General features: G+C 40.6%; 2 protein-coding genes across 5 annotated transcripts in view; one reads left to right on the top strand and one right to left on the bottom strand.

The window, feature by feature from the left end:
- The window catches only part of IDUA (alpha-L-iduronidase), a 205583-nt gene that overhangs the window by 22255 nt on the left and 167528 nt on the right, over positions 1 to 15800 (top strand). The gene's annotated exons all lie outside the window — the stretch shown is intronic.
- The window catches only part of SLC26A1 (solute carrier family 26 member 1), a 51329-nt gene continuing 36773 nt past the window's right edge, over positions 1245 to 15800 (bottom strand). For all 4 annotated transcript variants that reach the window (XM_040324341.1, XM_040324323.1, XM_040324331.1 and 1 more), the window contains 2 exons: positions 14769 to 15412; positions 1245 to 3724 (listed from right to left, as the gene is read on the bottom strand). In XM_040324341.1, the coding sequence (XP_040180275.1) occupies positions 2201 to 3724; positions 14769 to 15392 (2148 nt within the window). In that variant the 5' untranslated portion in view covers positions 15393 to 15412 and the 3' untranslated portion in view covers positions 1245 to 2200. The remainder of the gene's footprint in view (positions 3725 to 14768; positions 15413 to 15800) is intronic.

The following is a 15800-nucleotide window of genomic DNA, read 5'->3' as shown; positions in this document are numbered from 1 at the left end:
AATGTCATTTAAAATGATGGTGTGTGGGCTTCACATAATTTTTCGGGTTCTGAAAAACGGCAATTTTTTTTTTCGAACATGCTGCATTTTTTAACAATGTTTTAAATGATGTAGTTTTTCGGGTTGTGAAAATGATCGTGTGTGGGCTAAAATGACGTTAAAAACCCGCGCATGCTCAGAAGTTATGAGACAGGAGCGCTCGTTCTGGAGTAAGCACATTCATCACGCTGTAACAGACAGAAAAGCGCAAATCATCTTTTACAAACAGGAAATCAGCTAAAGCAGCCCAAAGGGTGGCGTCATCTGCATGGAACTTCCCCTTTATAGTGCCGTCGTACGTGTTGTACGTCACCACGCTTTGCTAGAGCATTTTTTAAAAACGATGGTGTGTAGGCAACGTCGTTTTAGGCCTCGTACACACGACCGAACATGTCTGCTAAAACTGGTCCGCGGACCAGTTTCCGCGGACATGTTCGGTCGTCTGTATGGCCGACCGGACAATTTTCCGGTGGATCGGACAGGTTTCCAGCGGACAAATGTTTCTTAGCATGCTAAGAAACATGTCCGCTGGAAGCCTGTCCGTCGGACATGTTCGGTCGTCTGTACGTCTCACCGGACATGTCCGCTCGGCCGAAAGCCCTCGCATGCGTCGAAGTGATTCGATGCATGCGTGGAAGCATTGACCTTCCAGGGTCGCGCACGTTGCAGCGTCATCGTCGCGGCGACGGCGCGGCCACGTCACCGCGTTCGCTGTCCGCGGGAAATTTGGTCTGATGGTGTGTACAGCCATCAGACCAAAATCCGCCAGCGGACATGTCCAATGAAAACGGTTCGCGGACCGTTTTCATCGGACATGTCCCGTTGTGTGTACGAGGCCTTAATGATGAAGTTTGAAAAAACAACATTTTTTCTACATGCCGAAAAATGTTGTTTAGCAATATCATGTTGGTATAATCCCAAAAGTTGTTTTCAGTCTTTTTAAACCTTCAGATTTGATTCAATTATTACGTGGTAATCCTGCCCTGTAGGTCCTTGTTCGGACACTTCCTGTTATAGTGTGACAACTGCCTCTCCATTGTGCTTCTGCACTTTAAATCTGTACACATCTTGGCTAGATTTATATATTATTTCAATACTCCTTGCATTAATGTATTTCTTATACATGGTGCACTTTTAAAATTATCCTTTTTATCTGCTGAAAAAAACAAAACTACAAAATATTGCACTAATTTTGTTGCACAGCATCTTTAAAAATATCTCTTTATTTACAGCACTTTAATGAAAACGTGTCAGTAACTTTTGGAAGAACATTACATGCCAAAATCTAAATCAACAGGAAGTGCTAGATTTGTTTACTTATAGTATTTTACATATTGTTGTAACACACCTTTTTTTATATAGTTTAGTGTAACACAATTGGAGAACAACTTTAAAGTAGAACCCCAGCCATATTTTACTTTAATTATGGAAAGAGTGAGAAAGAATTGGGAACATTTAAAAAAAAAATCTCTCTGTCCCTGTCAGAGGATTTTTCCCTTACTTTCTTTCCTACCCTAGTGACCAAGCAAGAAGGGAGTGGACTGTACCAAGTAGCGGCATAAACAAACATAAAAACCTGAAAGGGGGGTTCCAGTTATTCCCTGCTCTACACATACAAAGGCTTTAAAGGCTCCCTGTGTCTTTGATGGAGAGATTCCACTCATTTTTTAAATACATAGAAACTAAAAGGGAATTTGTTATTGGTGATATAAATATAAATAAGCTTTACAGCACAGTGTATGTAAATATACCTGCAAAAGATGAATACATACACTTACCTTTACAGTGGTCCCCTTTGGTGAAAAGCCACTACTTTGCTACTCAGGGCACTCTGGACCAGTCAAATACATGAGCAGTGAAGCAGTGGCTTCTTTTCAAAGGTATGTTTTACATTCAAGTGACCCTGTGCTGATGGGTCACTTTAAAATGAATGGGTTGTTTTACCTTTATATGACAGGAACACAGATCTAAGGCTTTTCCAAGTCCCTCTTTGCCCAAGAAAGGGCTTCCTATGGGGAGCCCCTGCTAATGCGTTGAAGAATTAGAGTGTATATATTTTTTATTTTATTTTTTTGAGACAGAGCTGTTTTGAGCTGTCTCACTGCCAATACTTTTAAGTCAATACTTTGACACCAAAGTAGTTAGAAAAGTTTTTCGCCATTTAAACAGTGGAATCTGTTATAGTCAGCTCTTTCTCGCTTGCAAACTGAACAGCATCATGCATTGTGTGAAAGAGCATCTTACGAATGTCCTTGTTTTGTTTCCCAAAGTAACTTCCCCTGCTAAGGGCATCGATAACAGAAGTGTTGCAGCAAGCCAGTAGAACATCGATCTGTACTTCTTTGTAATCCTTCAGCAATCCCTTTAAGGCATTGAGGCCAGATGTGTCTAAAAAGCTTATTGAGGAGCAATCAAGAATAATTGTTTTCAAGTCACTATTGTGATTTACTAGCTGTATATGAATATCATTGCCGTCGTTGTTATCCATGCTTTTTTCATCTTGTACCTGTTTTCGTTTCCTATGCTTCTTTTCTATTTTCTTCCTTTTGATAATTTCAAGACCAGGATCCATGCCAGCCATTTTGTACACAGACCGGAGAAAGTAGCCTTTGTTTGCATAGTAGAGGGGAGCTTCAAATCTGAATATTTTAATTCTGGGTATGGGTGAAAGATTCTCGTATTTATTTCCATCTTCATAAAAGACAGTGTCTTTTATCTGGCTGAGCGTGGCTGTATGTGGTATCTGAGTGCGCACAATGACAGATAACATTGAAAAGACCAACCCTACCATGAGGCCCATTTCTGTACTGATCAGAGCTGAAGCAGCCACAGTAACAATCCAGGTAACTCCATCTGTTTTGCTTAGCTTCCATAGAGCTGGTAAATCTCTAAATTTTCTGAGGGCACCACGTAAGCTGACAATTATTATACAGGCCAAGACACACTTTTGTAGTGAGTAAAATAATGGGGCAAAGAAAAGCAAAACCAACAGAACCACAATGGCACTAACAACACTGGAAACTTGTGTTTTGCATCCTGTTGAAGTCTTAACAAGTGTCTTAGCAAGAGCCGCACTGGTGGCAAAGCAGTGGAAAAATGATGGGATTATATTGCAGAAGCCAATAGCAAACATCTCCTGGTTAGCTTCCACTGTATACGAATACTTCTTGGCAAACATTTCAGACAGAGATATTGTGAATGCAAAACTAACGACTGCAAGAGGAATAGCATCCACTGCTATTTTGCTCACTAGACTTAATTCGGGTACTTTTGGCGGTATAAATCCGGTTGGAATTACGCCTGAAACACTTGAGCCATAGAGTTCATTGAGATTGCAGTAGTGTGACACAAGTGTGGCAACTACAATGACAACTAGTTCAGTTGGCAGGGGGATCTTTATTTTGTCTTTGTAACGATCCCCAAGCTCTTTGGCAGCCACTAATGCTGCTATACATATGGCGCTTGTGATCACATCGCAAACATTTGTATGGTGAATATTTTTAAATATGTTAATCCATGTAATTACTAACATCCCTATACCTGGACTGCGTGGGATTTTTATTCCAAGGAGATATTTTACTTGTGCTGTTAAAATTGTCAGTGAGGCACCTGTTGCAAATCCATCCAACATAGATTCTGACAAGTATATGGAAAGAAAACCCAGTCGAAATATTCCCATGAGAAGCTGTAGAAATAAAACCAGATGGATGTTACAAACAAACTTGCTAGATCTCAATATACTGTATATATATATATATATATATATATATATATATATATATATATATATATATATATATACCACGACACAGTTTGTTCACCATTTGTAATGGCTTATTTGATTATTATAGGTAGGGAGTGTATCCCTGAGACTAATTTGATGGGTTGCTATAACTGTTTTTTAACTTTAAAATGTGAATGGTTTTTTAAACTGATATTTTATATTTTTGTAATTATTTGTATGAGAACTTTGTTTCACAGAAAACATTTATTATGAGTATCCAACTTTCAATGCATTATTGTTGGCAGTATGTGTCACAGACTAATACTGATGTCCAGTCTCTGCTGGAAGAGAGGGAGGGGGGGTACACCCTCTTTTAAATGATTAAACTTTAATTCTGTAATCTGAAGCAACTAATACTTGCATAGTGGCCTCATCTTGGATGAAGAATGAAACTTGCTCAAAAACCTTAAGCTCTGGCTTCAATACTCACATTTAATCCAGAGCTTTGCCCCACAGTAATTTTTCGACCACAAGATGTACTAAGAATTCAGGTAGAATGACTCCCTGTATCCCCTCGCCAGTAGGGGAGTTACAACAGCATCCTTCATTCGCAGTACTAATGCAGAGAATGTCAGCTCTGCTCCCTGTATTATGGGGGTCCACCCACACTGGGTGAGGGCTGAAGAACAGCAAAATTGACATGGGATTTAGGATTTAGGATTCAGGATAGTTGGACGGAGTTTTTTTAAAAAAAACTCAGAAGCCATTTAAAACCCATTGAACCCTTCAAGCTGAACTCGCAGCCTTACCTTCAATCTTCCACAGTTCTATAGGTGCCTCTCCTATACTGAAATTTCTTACTTTGATTTCACTATACACTGTGAGTTTCTTAAAGTGTGCATTAGAAACTGCAGCAAGTCAGCTATAGCCTACCTCATTTCCTGGCAGTAGGATGTCCAGCAGCATCTAGCACTTTTTTTTACCTAGCCTTAAAGTAGACCTCCAGGCTAGAACTAATCTTAAAACTGTTGCCCCCCTCCCCCCCTTCTAACATCTATACTAACTACCCTGTATAAGGAAGATGCTTATACTTATTCTCAGGGTGTCCCAGTCCAGACATATGATCTGACTACCAGCGGCCGGCTTCAGGTGAGAGGTAGAGACAGCAGACCACGGATTCCCCATATTAAGCCTATGGATGACATCAGTGCCCAGACATTCCATCCGTTGTCGACGCTGTCTCGGACTTGAGAGCTCTGAGAAATCCATAAGTTTACAGATCTTCCTTCTTCAGGTAGTTACTATAGAAGTTAGAAAGTGGGCAGAATACATTTTAAAAATATTTAGTTTTAGCCCAGACTTCTATTTTAAGTGGAACTCCACCCAAAAGGGGAAGCTTCGCTTTAATGACTCCTGCTCCGCTCCTCTTTGGCATTTGGCATTCTTTGGGGGGGGGGGGGGGGAGCGGGTACCTGGTTTTGGTAGGTACCTACTCCCACTTCTGAGCAGAAGTTCTAATTTTCCCCTCCCTCCCTGAAGTCTTCTGGGACATGTCACAGACCCTAAAAGACTGTGGAACCATTTGCATGGCTCACACATGCGCAGTGGCTCCCGGCTGCCTACACTTAACTTCTCGGCACCAAGGCATACCATATTACAAATACATGCAGCACTAAAGAAAGCACTTTATGGTGCTGCTTTGGTGTAGTTGTTTTATAATGGGACCTGTTAAAATTCCAGTTGTGCTGTGGCCCATGGCCCATGGTTTGGATATGCACAAATGTCAATAAAGCTAAAAAAGCTTAAACTTTTCCTAAATGTTAAACTTTGGATGCAAATTAACTGTTGGGATTTTAGTAGTATTACAATTCTGTAGAATTGTATAAAAATATTAATTCCATTTAGTTGTAGAAATATTGTGTATGATCTGTCTTGTTGTTAGGAGTAGCAATTCACTCAATTTACCCATGCATAAAGTGGCACTTGTAACACAGCAGAGAAATTAAACCAGTGTTTTGAGGAAAAGGAACAGTTTCTTGTTTTTCACTCTCTTGTCCATTTTTTTTATTTGTGGCCAGGATAATGGTTCCACCAACTTTCAAATGGGGAATGAGGGACACCTATTAGCAAAATTATGTAGGCATAGGACACACCCCCTGTCAAGCCCCCTAAAGGAGAATTGTACAAAAAAAAAAGAACCCACGAGTACTTTTTTTTTTTTTTTTTTTTTTACCACTACTATTTCTTTTATACTGGCTTTTGAAATGTACAAATTCAGCAATTTAGAAATTGGATGAAAGGTTTAGCACTGTGAAACTCTTTTTGAAAGATAAATAGAGCATTTTATATACAACTATATTAATCAGACCAAGATAAGGGATACATTAGGAGGAAAGCCTGACAGAAGAACTTTATTACAAATTGGGGACAGTCCCTCGAAATCAGGGACAGTTGGAAGCTATGGAGTATTTATTAACTGTTCTAGAAAAGCTGTGCATCACTTCTGAAGTGAATAATGTCTCACTTGTATTGGATTTAGCAGCAGCCTGATGCACTAAACATCTATGCCAGAACACCAAGCTTGATATCACATAAAAAGTGCCTGCTCAGCAGTTGTAGTGTATTATATTTAAAGTCTGTGATTGGCTAGCATAACTAATATCTTCCCTTAGTTGAATTCTGATGAATGATGCTGTTTTATCCACAATCTGTAAAAAAAATACATTTCATTTTTATTCACGATCATAAAAAATAGTAAACTCCCACAAAGTGAGGTTAATGGGTTTTATTTTGAGTTGTTACCTTCTAATCCTCTGACCTATATTTAAATCAATCTAAGCTAATGTATTTTTCATGTCTAACACCTTTATTGTGCTTCCATTGATTTTTGTTGCTTTAGACGTCACGCTTGACCTTAATGCAGTTTGTTAATAGAAACAAGGAGAGTGAGACGTCGAAGCAAATATGATACAGAGAAGATACCCTCAATGTTTGAGGAATTGGAGGGACTAGATATACCAGTTAAAAATTTCTTGAATTTATCTTGTCATATTGTCCTCTGATCAGGTCTCTTTACTACCCAGAGGATTATCTTTTGCTCCTACCTTTCATTTCAATGTTTTCTCCACCCTGCTAGATGTGAATAGATCTGTATGTATTATACTATTTAAGAAAACGTTTTTCTGGAGATTATACTTCAGATTATACTTCAGCTAAGGCTGGCCAGAATTCCCCAGGTCTCTGAGTAAGGGATTTAAGTGGTTGTAAACCCCAGTCATGAAATTTGAACTAAGCACATAGGGCCAAATCCACAAAGAAATTGCGGATCTTAGTTTTAGGCAGAAAAGTTACACTGGCGCAATTTTAGTATTTTAGGTAGCGATCCACAGAGCACTTACCTCTAAAATTGCGCCAGTGTAGCTGATCTCCTTGCATCTTAAGCGATCCCTAATTAAAATGGGCGATTCCCATTTAAATTAGGGCGCGCTCCCGCGCCGGACGGACTGCGCATGCGTGTGACGTCATTTTTCCCGACGTGCATCGCGCATACGTAGTTTACGTCGGGCTTTGTGGATAGCGACGGGTTCGTAAAATTGCAACGGGAAAAAAAAAAGTTACGCGACGGGAAAAAAAAATCAAATTTAAAAAAAAAATGCGGCGATCGAAAAAAAGGTATGGTTTTGCATGGTCTACTAAAGTTAGTCCATATAAAACCAACCTTAGTTTTGCGCAAGCAAATTCGTAACTTACGCAAATCACACAATGCCTAAAGCTTTGTGGATCTCCGTAAGTACTAATTTGCATACGCAAGGAGGGATTTCGACTCGAAATGCCCCCAGCGGCGGATGCGGTACCGCATCCGAAGATTCAACAGCGTAACTAAATTACGGATGTCGGATCTTCTGCCTAACTTGGGAAAAATCCTTTTGAGGATCGCTCCCAAAGTTAGGCACAGAGATACGCAGGCGGAACAGTAGTTCCGCCTGCGTATCTCTTTTGTGGATTTGGCCCTTACAGTATATCTATAGTGTTTTCTTGTCTCTCTCCCAAGCTTTAAGTGTCCTTTCCCTCTGATGCTTCATTCCTCTGTTATTAACATTAGTCTCTTCTGAAAATTTTTCCCAACACATGAGATAAAACTTGTGACCTGAAGGGAGATGAGCACACAGCTTGTCTATTCAGAATACAACTCTGCATGTTCTGTTCCTTCCATCTGGTGGCTAGAGCTACACATGAAAGGTTATAGTCTGAGTCTAGTGAGGCACATACAGTGGGGGGATTTACTAAAACTGGTGCATGCAGTATCTGATGCAGCTGTGCACAGTAATCATCTTCTAGGTCTTATTGTCAAAGCCTAATTGAAAAAACTGAAGTTAGAAGTTGATTGGTTACTATACACAGCTGCACCAGATTATGTGTGCACCAGTTAGAGTAAATTAACCCTAGTGTAACAATTGTTAGATTTTACAAAGGAGATATGTACTTTTATCCATTACAAGTGAGAAACACTGGTTGAGGCTTTTCAAAACATTGTTGAATGTGAGCTTACCAAACTCAGGCCCCGTACACACGACAGAGGAACTCGACGTGCTTGGCACGTCGAGTTCCTCGTCGAGTTTTGGGATGAAGCCGCCGAGGAGCTCGGCGGGCCGGCTTCTCCCATAGAAGAACGAGGACAACGAGAAAATAGAGAACATGTTCTCTATTTTCTCGTCGAGTTCCTCGGCGGCTCCATCGAGCCAAAACTGTACAGACGACAGAGATTCTCGGCAGAATCCGGGTTTTGACCGAGTTTCTCGGTGAATTCTGCCGAGAATCTCTGTCGTGTGTACGAGGCCTCAGATATAGTGCTAACCTTAAAGGCTTACTAAAGGATTTTTTTTTCTTTAAAATAACAAACATGTCATACTTACCTCCACTGTGCAGTTCGTTTTGCACAGAGTGGTCCGGATCCACGTCTTCTGGGGTCCCTCGGTGGCTGTCTCTGGTCCTTCCCGCAATTACTCACCACAGTCATGCGAGAGCGTTCGCATGGTGGTCAGTAATTGCGGGCGCGCCATAGCCGCTCACTGTATCACTCGGCCCCGCCCCTCGGCGCGCAGCATCACCGGATGTGATTGACAGCAGCGCCAGCCAATGGCTGCGCTGCTCTCAATCCATGCGCTCTAGCCAATCAGTGGCCAGCCTGATCGGTGAAGAGGATATCGGGACCACGCACGGGACTTTCGAGGGGTCAGGTAAGTATAAGGGGGGCTCAGGGGGGGCCGGCAGCATCAAATGTTTTTTCACCTTAATGCATAGATTGCATTAAGGTGAAAAAACATTTTCCTTTACAACTCCTTTAAGCCGGCCATAGATGGATCGAAAATGTGGCTGGTTCAATAGGACCCAGCTAATCTTTAATTCATCTATGTGCAGGCTGATTGCACTGAAGTTGATCTATCGGTTGACAGTACAACCAGCCTGTTTTTTTGTTTTTTTTGTGCGATCACTTCTGGTGGCTTTAGCCATCCATCAGTTATCATTGTATTCTCTTGGTGGGGAAGGCTCCCTGCTCTTCCCGCTGGTAGAACACAATAGCACAATTTTCTTTCCTTCAATCCATGGTTGAAAGAAATAAACGTGGTTATTGTATGGCCTGCCTTAGTGCATGACCCCTAAATCCAATCTAAAGAAGTATGTACAGTTATCTCCAATATTGTTATCCTGGATAAAGGGGGCACTGTGGTTGCCCTAAGCCCTAAGGTTTGTAATCAGGAAGGTCTTCATCAGCTAAATGATGCAGAAATGTACTATGTTTTAAAATCTGGTCCCACTCCAGAGCTTAAACATTAGCTTTCACACCTGCCTCAATTGGAAATGGGGGTACTTAGCCCTAAAACTGCCAAATATTTAATGGTGAAAAATCCAGTGACCCCCCTGTATTCCACCACCCACTCAAAATCCACAAAAAGGATGTCCCTGTCAAGGATCGCCCTATTGTGTCTGGAACTGGTAGACCAACATCTCTACAATCAGCCTGGATAAAAATTCAGCTGGTCCCTGCTGAATCGGCTGAATTTCAAACTTTTACATTATTTACTTATCAGTATAGCATTTTCAGAACTACACTGTCTTCTGAAACAATGCAGGTTTATTTTACTTATAAATGATTATTTAAATGTAAGTAATGCAGATCTAGCATTTAGGAAAAGTGTAATATAATAAGACTATGTAAATTCATTACACCTGCATGAGGCTTGGGCTTATAGTCCATATCCTTATCTTATTGGCCCTTCTACCTAATCCAGTCCAAAAAACTCTTACCATCATACCTACTAAAAATCTGCTAATATTATGCAATTCATTGTATTAAAGAAGATATTTACCCTAGAAAGGAAACATTTAAAGTGAGAAGCTACAAATACTGTAACTGCTGACTTTTAATAAAGGGACTCTTACCTGTCCAGGGTTCCAGTGCTGTCCTCACCTGTGCTGGGTTTTTGCCAGTCTTTGGGTCTGAGGTGATGGCATGTTTACTGTGGAATCTGGCTGTGACTCCTTGTGGCTTCACAGCTGGCTTCCAGCTGTGGATGCGCGAGGCACACTGTGCTTTGTGAATAGTCCCACAGCCTTCTGGGATCTGTCACACATACTAGAGGGATGTGGGAAAAGGGGGGTGAACTTCCACTTGGATCACCTAACAAAACTAGGTGCCTACTCCCCAAAAATAAATGTATGTGCCAAATGTGGTGGTGTGGGGGGTTCAGAACATAAAGCGGAACTTCCTCTTTAGGGTGAAGTTCTGCTTTCAGACCACAGTGTTCCCAAGGATTAGCTGCACTTTCTCATAAAGTTCTGTTTCTGAAAGCACACCAAAACTGCAGGACCTAATAGAGCTCTATGGCAAAGTGTAGCCCACACCACACCATATCAGTCTGTAAGCTGCCTTATGCCCCATACACACGAGTGGTTTTCCCCTTGGAAAAAAAACGATGGTTTTCCTGACGGAATTCCTCTCAAGCCTGTCTTGCATACAGACCAACGGTTTTCCCGCTAGGATTTTTTCCCGACGGGAATAAAGAGATCCTTCTCTTTTTTTTGCTAGCAGTTTTCCTGTTGGAAAAAGTCAGATGGAGCATACACATGGCCGGGATTCCCGGCCTAAAGCTGTGATCTGACTTTTTTCGACAGGAAAAACGGTCGTGTGTGCGGGGCATAAGACTCAGCTTTTAGAAAAATGCCTATATGTGTTTCTGTATAGAGAATAAAAAAGAGGAAGGAAAGAGTAAATATGAAAAACAGAGAAAGAAAGTGGAAGAAGCGAGTAGATAGAAAAGAATGAAAAAATTTATAGAAATGGAGAGAAAAAACAGGAAAGTACCTGAGAATGTGAACACCAAGTGCCTTGCCCATTTGACTGCAAAGTATTATGATTACATAGGATTTATATAGTGCCAACAGTTTGTGCACAGATTACTATTTATTTTTTACTTTATTGAAATGTTGACTGCGGTGCGTAGAATTGCAAGAAGTAATGCAGCCGTGGATTACCTCACCCAACAGCCGCATTTAAGTATGAATAGGACTAATTGATTGGTGTGCCCTGTGGAGAACGACATGCTAGTGTAGAAAAATGCAGGTTTCTGCGACAGAGTGAATGAGTCCTAATAGACGTAATGGGGTGGAGATAGTGATTAAACATGTGAAGGAGAGAAAAGCCCAGGATAATACCTGAATACCCTTTAAATTGGCTTGCTGTGAGCAGCCTAACCTAAAGCCGGAGGGCTCTTTAAATATATGTCAAGTTTTATTAGATAAAAGACAAATGGCTTTGGAAAAAAACAAATTATGGTATATGTCTTTCTACAATCCTTTGGAGTAGGAGGTGAATGAAGACTCAGAAGCAGTGTGAAGAAAAGAGTGAAGTAGGGTAGATACTCACAGGTGTACTGTAAAGAAGAGCCCTAAAAACATAATTACTGGCTTCAGAAGCATTAAAGAAAAAAAAACAGAAAAATCAAAGATGGGTACAGTATTAATTATAACTAAACTGAGTGATAGAATTTAGTTAAAAGTAAACAGTAAGGTCTCCAGGAATTTAAGATAGGCTGCAAAAAAAGGAACCTATGCCCAGGAAACCTCAAAGCATTGTATATATAAATGTACATAGGTAAGTCCGACAAGGCTGACCTATAAGTGATAAGTGTAAAAAGATTATACCATTAGTATAAATAACACCGCGCTACTTAAAACAAATATATATGGCTGCCAACACAACAGAAATAGATCAATTCTGTGAAAACATACAAAAAACAACAAAGTGTAGCGCTAAATATACGTGCAAAAGGGAATGTCGAAATAAACCCTGTGAGGAATAATCAAAGTGATGATATGATGAAATATATTCGTGAGTTCAATAGAAAAAAGCAAAAACTTATGAGTGCAGTCTCTAATGAAAAAAGTCCCAAACGATTGGTGAATCAATCAGCAGTGAAGTGATTTGTCATCATGCACATATAGTGACAATCCGAAGTGTGTCCACCACCAGGAATGATTGGAGGCTTACCGGATTAAATGGACCCAAACAGGTTTATACCTAATGGATCATATAAGCTCAAAATTGATGTTATCCAACTTCCAGAGGCGTCTTTAAATGGTATGCAGTAGAGAGAAATCCGATGCCATAAAGTAGAAGTACCAAGAGAAGGATATTCCCAATATCAGCTTATGGATGTATAATGATTTGGACCCAATGTGAGGTTCAAAATCTCAGCTCGAGGAAAAGGAATAAAAAAGCAAAGATGCACATAGTGTAATTCTGTATAAAAAGTTTACTTAAACAGTAAAAGTATATAAAAATTACAGATCGTCTCTCCTCACCGAGCCCCCGTGATGGGAGAGGCGGGGGCTCGGTGAGGAGAGACGATCTGCAATTTTTATTATGTCGGGAATCTGCTGATCCTACTGCTGATAGTTTCTATGCCTGATTATACTACTGAAATGTGAGTGTAATTTTTATATACTTTTACTGTTTAAGTAAACTTTTTATACAGAATTACACTATGTGCATCTTTGCTTTTTTATTCCTTTTCCTCGAGCTGAGATTTTGAACCTCACATTGGGTCCAAATCATTATACATCCATAAGCTGATATTGGGAATATCCTTCTCTTGGTACTTCTACTTTATGGCATCGGATTTCTCTCTACTGCATACCATTTAAAGACGCCTCTGGAAGTTGGATAACATCAATTTTGAGCTTATATGATCCATTAGGTATAAACCTGTTTGGGTCCATTTAATCCGGTAAGCCTCCAATCATTCCTGGTGGTGGACACACTTCGGATTGTCACTATATGTGCATGATGACAAATCACTTCACTGCTGATTGATTCACCAATCGTTTGGGACTTTTTTCATTAGAGACTGCACTCATAAGTTTTTGCTTTTTTCTATTGAACTCACGAATATATTTCATCATATCATCACTTTGATTATTCCTCACAGGGTTTATTTCTACATTCCCTTTTGCACGTATATTTAGCGCTACACTTTGTTGTTTTTTATAAGTGATAAGTGCCTCCTTGGTTTTGTCACGAAGGGCTGAGGTAAAGTCTGCCAGTTGCTCAATATAATTCACCCTTGTGAGCCATTGTGTGACTGTTGGGGCAGATCGTTGTTTCCACATACCAGGGATGCAAGCTCAAGCTGCGTTTAACAGGTGATTAAGTAAAGATTGGTGGTATCGCTTCTTTGATAGCGGTGTGAGATTAAGCAGTAATGCAGCTGGGTCATCCTGTAGGTAAACGTTGGTTAATTTGTGGATAAGCTGTAGCACAGGTTGCCAGAAAATGCAAAGCTCAGGACACTCCCAGAAATGTGTAAGAGTGTGCCTTCAGACGAGCTACATCGATCGCTCTGTTGAGGAAACAACTTAGCAAGGACTGATGGAGTTCTATACCAACGTGTCATTATCTTGTATGTGGTTTCCACATTCTCCTTTTGTGAGCGAGTGAAAGTCACCCCTAGCTCCCTTTCCCATTTAATGCGGTTGTATACCATTTTTTTTTAACCTGTAAGGCAAAAGATATGAGCTAGTATGCACCGCTTACTTACCTTAGAACGAGGCAGGTGATCCCGGTCCACGCCGAGGGAGCGGGCATTTTCCCTCGGCGTGTCTTCCGGGTATTGTGGCTCTGGTGCTGTGAGTGGCCAGAGCCGCGATGTCATCACTCCCGCGCATGAGCGTGGGAGACTTGTTTCTGGCAAGGTCCAGCGTCTGCCGGACTTTCAGCCGAGAATCTCAGGAGTGCATGCGCCGCTGAAGTCAGCGGCTCATTGCAAGGGGAATATCTCCTAAACTGTACAGGTTTAGAAGATATTATTTTTACCTACAGGTAAGCCTTATTATAGGCCTACCTGTAGGTAAAAGTAAAAAAAAAGGGTGTACAACCGCTTTAACAAGGAAGGAGGGGTCAGAGCAGGCATGAAGTTACAGAAAGTATCTGTAAGAAGTAGAAAGAGATTGTCGAATCGGGTCCCTTCCCAGACAGAGAAACTGATCTTCATGATATTGGACATTCTTTGAAACCATAGAATGACTGCTCTCGAGCTCAGATATCCTCATAGTCAAGTTTAGGGCTTGCACCTTGCACTCTTAGGTTTGAGAAATATAGAAGTTAATTTCAGTGGAGAGGGAAGGGCAAGGGGTAGAGAGAAAGCTTTCAGTGCTTGGTTATCAGGCAGGATGTATTGCAGTTTGAACAGGTATTTTAACATGCCCAAATGCTCATTTACCCCTGAATAGCTGAATAGCTGCAGGCATCTGCAGGCATCCTCAGGCATTAGATATCTGCCTTCTATGCATAATTACTTTAACCTTTGCTCCATTACATATTTGAAGCAGTTGTAGACTTTTATCTGGAACCAAAATGTAAATTGTGTACTTTTCAAGCATAGCAACTTAGTGTTTACCATTGTACCTATTTGCTTAAATTTGTATATGTAAACTTGTAGACCCTTACCTGATAGACCCCTGCCATGAAAGTTAGTACAGCTGCCACACTAATAGCGTAGCACTCCTTTCCGCATTCAATGTCCATTAGGCCAAAACTAATGTTGACTGATGTTACATTTATGATGTCACTGCCGTTTATGCCTTCCATTCTATAGACAGCATCATCATCCAGGTCAAATCCTGCCAGCTGTACTTCTCGATCCACAACTTGGCCAACCATAAGGCTAAGCAAGCTAAAAATGCCCACAGACACGTGTCTAGATGTCCCCATTAAGAAGTATATTAAATTGGCAAAGAATGATGTGTATAAGCTGTATATTGGTTTTAGACCTGCTAACAGGGAATATGCTATGGCTTGAGGCACTAAGATAATGCCAATTATAAGCCCTGACATCACATCTCCCCATGTGTTTTCTTTGAAGTTGTATTTTGGAAGCCATCGAAATACAGGGAGAAAACCTGTGAATGTCTTTTTGGCCCCTTTGGCAGAACAGGTACATTTCTTTCTTAGCTTCGCTTTCAGACTCTTCCCAATATTCACACTTTTATCGACTTTCCTTTCCAGTTGTATATGAACATGTTGTGACTGTTCATCTAGATGGTTTCCTTCAGTTTCGTCTTTCATGTTCATTTTTCTTGGATCGTTAGGTTCTGAAAATATAAGTCAAATAGTTTATAAAATTTCTTATACAAAGGGTTTTATTAAAGTTCAGTACAACATAACCATACAGTAGCATTGACGGTAATAACATGGGAAAAAAAAGGGAATACAGAAAACTTGAAAAAGATACATTTTACAGTGAATGTGTTCAGGCCCCTGAAGGCCAAAGGCAAATGTATGGGACCGGCTTCCGGGCCTTGTTATCTTTAGGGACCTTAAACAATACAGAACCTATATTTTCTGAAGGGATACCATATGATGAGCCAAAAATACAAAAAACAAAGAGGAGACAAATGTTCTTTACCATGTAACCATCACTACCAGGTTTGAGCCTGGTGAATCAAAGAGATACAAATAGGAGTGAGGAGGAGAAAAAAA

Source organism: Rana temporaria, chromosome 1 (genome assembly GCF_905171775.1).
Source record: "Rana temporaria chromosome 1, aRanTem1.1, whole genome shotgun sequence".
NCBI classification, from domain to species: domain Eukaryota; kingdom Metazoa; phylum Chordata; class Amphibia; order Anura; family Ranidae; genus Rana; species Rana temporaria.
This window is presented reverse-complemented; position numbering and strand designations above follow the sequence as displayed.